The sequence below is a fragment of the Chinchilla lanigera genome, unplaced genomic scaffold (genome assembly GCF_000276665.1).
Source record: "Chinchilla lanigera isolate Chin_1 unplaced genomic scaffold, ChiLan1.0 scaffold00099, whole genome shotgun sequence".
Lineage (NCBI taxonomy): Eukaryota > Metazoa > Chordata > Mammalia > Rodentia > Chinchillidae > Chinchilla > Chinchilla lanigera.
The window spans coordinates 7,371,637-7,380,767 of record NW_004955500.1 but is presented as its reverse complement, the minus strand read 5'-3'; the positions used below and the strand labels follow the sequence as shown (position 1 = coordinate 7,380,767).

The 9,131-nt window shown below is 39.6% G+C and overlaps 1 protein-coding gene across 3 annotated transcripts in view; it reads right to left on the bottom strand.

The window, feature by feature from the left end:
• Positions 1-4,697: 4,697 nt before the first annotated feature.
• The window catches only part of LOC102026235 (chromosome unknown open reading frame, human C12orf54), an 18,014-nt gene continuing 13,580 nt past the window's right edge, over positions 4,698-9,131 (bottom strand). For 2 of the 3 annotated variants that reach the window (XM_013505649.1, XM_013505651.1), the window contains exons 8-9: positions 5,949-6,127; positions 4,698-4,884 (exon numbers count right to left, since the gene is read on the bottom strand). In XM_013505649.1, the coding sequence (XP_013361103.1) occupies positions 5,989-6,127 (139 nt within the window). In that variant the 3' untranslated portion in view covers positions 4,698-4,884; positions 5,949-5,988. Of the gene's footprint in view, positions 4,885-5,948; positions 6,156-9,131 lie in introns of those variants that run through there. The other variant, XM_013505650.1, reaches the window with a different exon arrangement.

Genomic DNA, 9,131 nt, shown 5'->3' with positions numbered 1-9,131 from the left:
TGTAGTTAGCCACCTGGCTTTTGATGAAGGTCCCAAACCCAGTTACTGGAAGAAAGATAGCCTCTTTAATAAATGGTGCTGGAAAAACTGGCTTTCCACATCTGAAGATGAACATTAGACCCATGTCTTTACCATGCACTCAACTAAAGTTGAAATGGATCAAAGATCTTAATAGTAAAAGAGAAACACTAAGTCTGCTGGAAAAGAGAGTAGGTAGAACTTTTGAAGACATAGGTATAGGAAAGACTTTATGAAGAAAACCCTGATCACACAGGAACTACCACAAAGAATCAACAAGTAGGATATCATCTTCTTCAAAAGATTTGCACAGCAAGAGAAACCACCAACAGAATGAAGAGACAACCCACAGAATGGGAAAACAAATTTTAGCTAGTTGTTCCTTTGATGAAGGGCTACTATCTAGAATATATAAAGAAGTAAAAAAAAAAAAAGCAGACCCTTCAAATTTAAAGACCCAGCCCCAAAATGTGCATCTGAAATGAATAGATACTTCTCAGATGAAGAAAGAGAAATGGCAAATGAGTATGACTATCATTAGTCATTCGATAAATGCAAATTAAAACAGTGCTGAGATTCCATCTCACCCCAGAAAGAATGGCTATTATCAAGAGATCAACCAATAACCAATGCTGGTGAGGCTGTGAAGAAAAAGGAACCCTTCTCCACTGTTGGTGGGAGTTTGGACTGGTGAAACCACTGTGGAAATCAGTATGGAGATTCCTCAAAAAACTAGGAGTAGAGGTTCCATCCTACCCAGCTGTTCTCCTTCCTGATATCTTCCTGAAAGAAAAGCATCAAGAGGGGGGGGGGCAGAGTGGAAAAGGAAGGAGTGGACAAATTTAGAAAATGAGAGAAGGAAAAATTGGAAACAAAGCTTTGTAAATAAGGACGGTATGAGGGTTGAAGGGAAAGTAAGGGAATGGAAAAAAAGAATCAAGTTATATCATGTGCATGTACAAATTCCCTATGATGAATGTGATCATCATCATATATGCCAAAAATGTACCAATAAAAGTCATTAAGAAAAACTAACAAACTATCAACTGACCATAAATAGCATGGGTTTTTTCCTGGTATATCTATTCTGTTCCACTGGTCCTTTTTTTTTTCTTCTTTCCAGCAATGGAGATCAAACCTAAGGCCTTGTGCACACTGGACAGATACTCTACTACTGAGTTACTCCCCATTCTCATCTTTATTTTTATGCCAATATCATTGCATTTTGGTTAGAAGGTATGATACCTCCACTTCTCTGCCTATTTAATATTGCTTTGACTATGTGTGGTCTTTTGCAGTTTCATGTAAACTTTAAGATTTTTACACTCACATTTTTTAGTCCATTCATCCTTTGATAAGTACATTGGTTGCTTCCATATCTTGGTTAAGTATGGTTTACTTTGTGTTTATCCTGCTGGAGGTCTCCAGTGATAAACTGTTTTGTCATCTCCAAAACCCTGCTCAGCTTTGTGATGTGCAGGATCTAGAAAGCATCTACCTCAGCATTAAAGGGAAGCTGTTTGCTATTTGTGTCATCCCAGGGTTAGCTTGGAAACCACTTTCCGTTTTTTCTCAGCAACCCAGGACTAGCTTCCTCATGCCTCTCAGACTGGCCAATAGCTGCAAGAAAACCCCCTCTTCCCAGCTCCATGGCACCTCTACTCTGCTGTTTTGAGATAGCAGAACAGGTGAGCAGTACTCCTCTGCAGGGATCTGAGTTCCAGTTCATGGAGCCTCTCCTGCAAGCCTATAGATGCTTCTGACCCATCCTACTCTGTTTCTCCTGCCCCAAAGATGGTAACTACTTCTTCAAATTTCTTTCTCACTGTCTTAGTTACCTTTCTCTCATTGCTGAAACAAACTCCTTGATGCCCAAAATTAAAGACAGAAAGGTTTATTTGGCTCACAGTTTGTGGAGGTTTCAGTCCATACTCTACTGGCTCCAAGGCAGAGTGGCACATGGCAAAGGGCAACAGTTCATGGAGGCAGAAAACCGGAAAAGCAGGAAGAGCACAAGGAGAAGCGTGGCAAGCAGCCTCTTTCCCTCCCTTACATTGTATGCAAACTACCCGCTCCAGGGTGGGTGTAGCACTCACACCCATGAATCATAAACTCTAGAAGCCGCCCCATGACTGGATGATGTTTTGGGGGGACACCCAAACACAAACCATAACAGTCACCATAATGTTTCCTTTGCAATTTCCTGGTTTTTAAATGTTTAACATGATTTTCATGTGTTACTGTGTCTTATTCTATTCCAAGATTCTAAATGTACATTAGACTTTATTGTTTCCCACAAGATTTTTAATGTCGTACTTAGTTTTGCTTTTGTCTTTATATTTCAGTCTTGATAGTTTCTCTTTACCTACCTTCTACTGTGTTACTCTTCTCTTAATTTTGGTTTTTATATTTTTTATCTTTATAATTTTGTTTCTATTTTATAACTCCGGTTTTCTAGAGGTAACCTACATTTTGTTATCTATTTTCCTGAGCATATTAATCAAAGTCATTGTAGTAACTCCAATATCTGGATTCCTGTGGATCTGTTTCTTCAGGTTTTGCTCTTGTTTTGGGGTCATTTGGTCCTGTCTTCAGGAATATGTGATTTTTTAGAAATAAAATTGACACTCTGATCTGATCTTCTCTTACTCTAGGAAAAAAATGTTTTGCTTCATATAGACAGTTTGAGGCAGATAGTCATAGTCCAAATGGGTTAAACTGCTTCAGAATTGTGTTTATGTCCGTATGAGGTCTGACCCATTTCTTGTCAGTACCCTGGGATATTCTATTCTATACTGGTTCCATTGCTTTCCATGGCTCTTATTGACATTTTTACAACATTAGGTATTCCTAGAATATCTGTCCATTTATTTAGTTTTTATTTTATTAGTTGTGTAACTTGGATATACTGTATTAGATTTATGCTCAAGTATTTCTTTTTGAGAGTGGTAACATGTGACATCATTTTTAGTTTCTAATTAAATTTTTACATTGATGATAATGTGAAAATGTTTGATTTTTTATTTTAAAAATAAAAGGAGGAAATATTGACAGACAACCATTTACAAAATATCAAAAGAACAATACAAAAAATACAGAGCTACAAACAAAGTGGGAAGAAGTTAACAATGCTTGTTGTATTACATATTGATATCTTCAAAGTGGTTTCTCATGAAAACAGATAAAGACGTGCAATATTGATCAGTCAAGGACTCATTAACAGTTTCTTTCAGTAAAGAAACAGAAGACAGTAGATCAACTATGTTAACTATCCTATATATACATACAAAATTTCTCCCTCTTTCCCTTCTTTTCCTACATCCCAGTTGCCCTTTACCCTTGAGCATTTTACTTTCATTTCACAATGTCTATCATACCTCCAAGTTTTTATTAACTCTTTCAGGTTTTACACTAGTGAGACAATGCAGTGCTTGCACATGCAGGTCTGATTTATTTCACTTATGAGTATGGTCTCTAACTGTGACCAGAAAATGGTTGATTTTGTATGATAATATCATAACCTGCACCCTTGACATACTTGCTTATAGTCACATGGGTTTTTAACCTAATCTTTTGAATCTTCTACATAGATGATTATATCATCTGTGAACAAAGACTGTTAATTCTCTCCTATCTATATACCTTTCATTATACCCTTCATCTTCTCTTTTGGTCTTACTAAGTATTACTTTCAGGAGGATGATGATGAAAAAGAATGTGTTTTTTTGGCCCATTACAGGCTGAATTTTTTCTTGGATTATAAATGCATTTCTATTCTACTGATTGATTCTTGCTTTTTAATATAATACAATGTAATTTCAGCCTTTGCAAGTTTGAGATGTAGAATTTTGGAGGTGACTCCATTAAAATCTTGATTTTGGGAAAAGTTTTGCCTTATTCTCTTGGTAAATTTTGCTATTTTTTGTGAAATTCTATAAAATATCTGAGATGTTATATTTAACTAGTTTTAGAAATAAAAAAATCACTGACAGCATTTTTAATGCTGCTGAATTAACATAAGGGAGCATGTTCCTAGTGTTTCAGTACCACTAAATATTTATGATCTCTTTATTATTTAATTTATCAATTTCATAAATTCTTAATAAGTTTGTGTTTTAACAAATGCCAAGTCAAAAAACATCTAATCAGATGAAGATTTCTTAAAACTTACTTTCTGGCTATAATGCATTCTGTTTATTATTTTACTATGGTATGACAAATTCTCACTCCTGGGGTTATGTTGTTTAGTTTATGTGTTATGCTTACCAGTTCAGATTTTGTTTAGAAAATAGTAACTACCTTTCTTGTTATGCAATATGTGTGTTTCCATTTACAAAGGTCACTATGTTTGACAAATATTCTAAATAGCCCTTTCTTATAGGAAATGCTTTTGCATTAGGTGGTCTTTCCACAAGTGGCAGGACGAGATAACTATGTTGGAAAGGAACGCTGAGATCACAGCCTATTAGAAATGAAAGACTTCAGTATCTTATATTTATGACAGCTTATTTTACAGGAGAAGAAACAGAGATTCACAAAATAACACAGATAAAGTCTGAATGAGTTTATATTTTATAATCCAGGTCTCACAGCATATAGTGCCATTCTGCAAACCAAATGAAATTCTATCACTATATTCCGCCACAACCCAAGAAAAACCAAGAAGACAATTTTTTTCCTGTCACATTTATTTCCACAGTTGTTTACTTGCTGGGTTCTCTGCTTGGCAATTGGGATCTTCTGGGATCTCAGTTGATTTCCATCTTCCCAGATGCAGCCATAGACACTGGTATCTCTGCCCATGGACACCATTCCCTCCTCTTGGTTCAGTGATAGTTTCTCCTTTTCAGGCAACTAAGCTGAGCCCTAGTAGTCACATGGATGGGGAAAAAAGAAATTTATTCTCTTCCCTTCTAGGTAGCTTATGAGGCAGGTGGCACTGAAGGTGAAAGCAGTCCTTGTAAGATTCTTCTACCCCTTGTAATCCTACCCAAAGTATCCAACACAAACTGAGGGAAGAGGTCTATTAGCTGTAGATCACATCCTTTTAAACTGTGCCTACTTCAGGATCTTTGCTGTCCTACACTTGCTCACCATATTGTACTAATGACAAAGACAGCTTTCTCCCTTAATACTGAACCAAAACTGGGTATTGAATGATGACTGAAGTTTTGTGAATGTGTGTGTTCTTTTAGAAAGGTGCAACCTTGTTGTCAAAATATTGGACTGTTTTGTGCATTTTCTATGCTTATATGGGAAACAGGATAAAATACATAGAGTCTTGTACTAAGTCTCATGGAGATGAAGCTAATTTTCTCCATCACCTACAAGTCAGATTCTGTCTTGAAAGGAATTCCCAATGAGCCCTAGACAGGGCCATTTAAAGGGTGAATATCTGAGATGGTCCACTTCTGCAGGGTAGGGTTAAGTGTACATATACTAAGGAACAGGAAAGTTAAGAGGGTTAGAATAAGGTATGTCACTTAAGCAATGTCATTGAGAACCTCAAAAAAGGTGTCTATTCCGCATGTATTTGACTTGATACTGAATTAAATCCCAAAAGTAATGTAAGTTGATAGAGGACTTTCCGGAAGGAAATTTGGCTTCACCTTTATTAGTGTTTTTAAGCTTCATCTTTCCGTCTATTTGTCCCATATCTGTTTGTGCCTACTTCCTGAACAGTCCTTCTTACACTGAACTACTCATATCTGATACACTCTGTGCAGCTCTTTGTCTTGATTACAGAGACCAAAAGAACCTAGTCTGAGCCCGGCCTCACCTGTCCACCCTTCTCACCCCATTGCTCCTGCCCTGGATGACACCGGCTTGCTGGGGTGCTATGCTATGTATGAGGCTTGGGCTCCTGGCTACTTCGTAGATGGTGTAGACAGAGTTTTACAGGAAAAGTCACTTAGGAAAAAACAGGTCACCTGCAGAAGCAGAGGAGTCCTTCCTTCTTTGATGATAGAGTTAGGGTCCCGAGTAGTAAGCTGACTGGCCAGAGAGTTTTGTTCTAAGGTTGTGGAAATGGGTTCCTGATGGCTGGTCTCCAGTGTTGAACTGTGATCTCACCTTTGAGGTTGTAGAGAAATCTGGAGGCTTTGTGCTTCTGTAGCAAATTAGAGGAAGTTGTGGATCTATGAGGAAGAAAGATCCCATCCTTTGCACCCGTCTCTGGCCTGCACCATCTTTGTGGATTTTGTTGTAACATTCCACTATGGACATCATTGACTCTGGGAGTTGTAATTCCTGGTGATCATGGGGGCTGCAGGAAATGCCCTTGCTGGGCATTAGGAGATTAAGTGTAATAACTACCCGAGTTTATGGTTTCATCAGGCAACTTCCTCTTGCTTATCTCATAAAAATAGTCAGATTAGGTGTAAGCCCTCCCTGCACACGCCCTGCACCAAGTGAGCAAGTGCTCCAAGAGGTGCTGCTCCCGCAGCTCGAGTCCATGCTTTACTTCCACTGCCACGGTTCCCAGCTGAAACTCGCGGAGACAGCTAGACAGGAGGTCCCCACTCAGAAGCCCCAGCGACTTCTCTGGCTGGGGGCGGCACATATGACCTCTCCCTGTATGCGCCCTGTGCTGAGTGAGCGAGTGCATCAAGAGCTGCTGGTCCCGCGGTTTGAGTCCATACTTTACTCACACTGCCACTGTTCCCAGCTGAAACTCGTGGAGAGAGCCAGGAATTTCCCATCTACTTCCTGGGGGCAGAGCCGGTGACCCAGGACCCCACTGTCATTACAAACTGAGTCTCTGCCTTCCCTGCACCCGCAGCAGACAGGAGGTCCTCACTCAGAAGCCCCAGGGACTGTTCTAGCTAGGGGCGGCATGTGTGGCCTCTCCGCTGCATGCGCCCTGTGCAGAGTGAGCGAGTGCTCCAAGAGCTGCTGGTTCCAAGGTTCGAGTCAGTGCTTTACCTTCACCTGGACCCCCTAGGGGGGTCGCAGGCAAGGCCAGTCTGTGATTGCTGCCTGTCTGGCCTGGATCTGGTTCCTGTGTGTCCTGAACTGACTGGAGACACGGAATCAGGTGGTTCACAAACTGTTGACCCTGCAGTTTGTGTCTGGGTTTTGCCTGTACCCTGAACTTCCTGGGGATGTAGATTCAATGGACGAGGATGGTCACACCAGTGCAACCCGAGTCTGGGCCGTGCACGTGCCCTAATCTGCAAGGGGATGCTGGATCAGATGGTCTGTCATCAGCTGACACCAATGCCCGTGTCTGAGACCAGGGATAACTAGATACAAATCAACAACTGCCAGAAAACCTGAGACTAAGTAATGCTTCTCAGGGGTCACTGAGGGGCAAACCTGACCAACAGCAAAACTAGGGACACTAGTGGCCTTTGCTGTGCATCTACTGAAGGGGGAAACTGAGTTTTCTGCATCCACTAGCAAACATGACAAAACGAAGGACTGAAACACAATCCCAGAACTCCACCCCACTCAGAACAAGTCTAGGAGACACAGATATAGGAGAATTTGGTAAACACGTGCCTGAAATAGCTGAGATGATTGCAATGGAAGTAAAGAAACAACTCCATAAGGCCATAGAAGAGATGAGATAAGAAATAATCTCTCAGACAAAAAGTGAAATGACAAGAATAATGAAGGAAATGCTCACAAAGTCTGAAGAAGAAACATATAAGAAAATAGAAGAACAAAGACAATGGACAGAAGCATTAAATGAAAACTATACAAAGGACTTAGAATGCATGAACCAGATTCAAAGAGACTTCCAGGAAAATGGAAGCTTCCATTGAAAGCTGCCAAAACCACTTGAATGAAGCCAAAGATAGAATCTCAGACTTTGCAGACAGCATGGCAGCTAGCAACCATGAAAGAATGGGTCTCATAAAATCAACAAGGATCCAGGAAAAGTCAATTCAGCAGCTGCAAGATGAGGCAAAGAGGAATAATGTACAACTTATAGGAGTCAATGAAATAGCAGGAGGCAAAACAACTGACATACAAAGAATATTCGCAGAAATAATAGCAGAAAATTTCCCAAGCATGGAAATAGAACCTGATATACAGGTAAATGAGGCATATACAACTCCAAATGATCACAACCAAAATAAAACTACACCAAGACATATAATAGTCAAGTTCCCAGATCTCCAGCAAAAGAACAGAATATTAAAAGCTGATAGAGAAAAGAAACACATTACCTATAAAGGAAAGCCCATCAGAATCACGGCAGACTTCTTAGCACAAACCATCCAATCGAGAAGAGCTTGGAGTGAAGTATTACAGGTCCTGAGACAGAACAGCTTCCAACCAAGACTGATGTACCCTGTAAAACTATCCTTCAAATTCAACTGAGAAATAACATATTTTCATGACAAAGAACTGAAGAACCTCATGAGCACTGAACCAGCATTACAAAGAGTACTAAAAGATATTCTAGACAGAGAAAAACCTGACTGCAATTTCAAGAACAGCAGTAGAAAGGAAATGTCAAGAAGAGCAATCAAGTAAACAGGTAGAAAAAGTAGGACACCAACACAAGTAAATAACATGACAATGATAAATCCACACATATCAGTTATAACTATAAATGTAAATGGCCACAATTCTCCAGTCAAAAGAAACAGACTGGCAGAATGGATTAAAAAACAAAATCCAACAATATGCTGTATACAGGAAACACATTTCACTGGAAAGGAAATCCATAGACTAAAAGTCAAAGGATGGAAAACAATCCTTCATGCAACAGGAACCCAGAAAAAAGCAGTTGTAGCTATTCTGTTTGCAGACCATGAAAACTTCAAACCAGCAACAATCAAAAGAAATAAAGAAGGTCACTACATACTAGTCAGGGGAAAACTGCAAGAGGATGAGATGACAATCATAAACATATATTCACCAAATGTCAGAGCTCCAAGTCATATAAGACAAATCTTAGCAGGCATGAAAACCCATATAACTAATAACAGTATTGTAACAGGGGACCTCAACACCCCATTGATACAAAGAGATAGGTCAAGTGGACAAAAAATCAGCAAGGAAATAACAGATCTGAACCAAAGCTGTGAACAAGTGGACTTAGTAGATGTCTACAGAGTGTTCCACCCCACAACATCAGAATACACATTTTTCTCAGC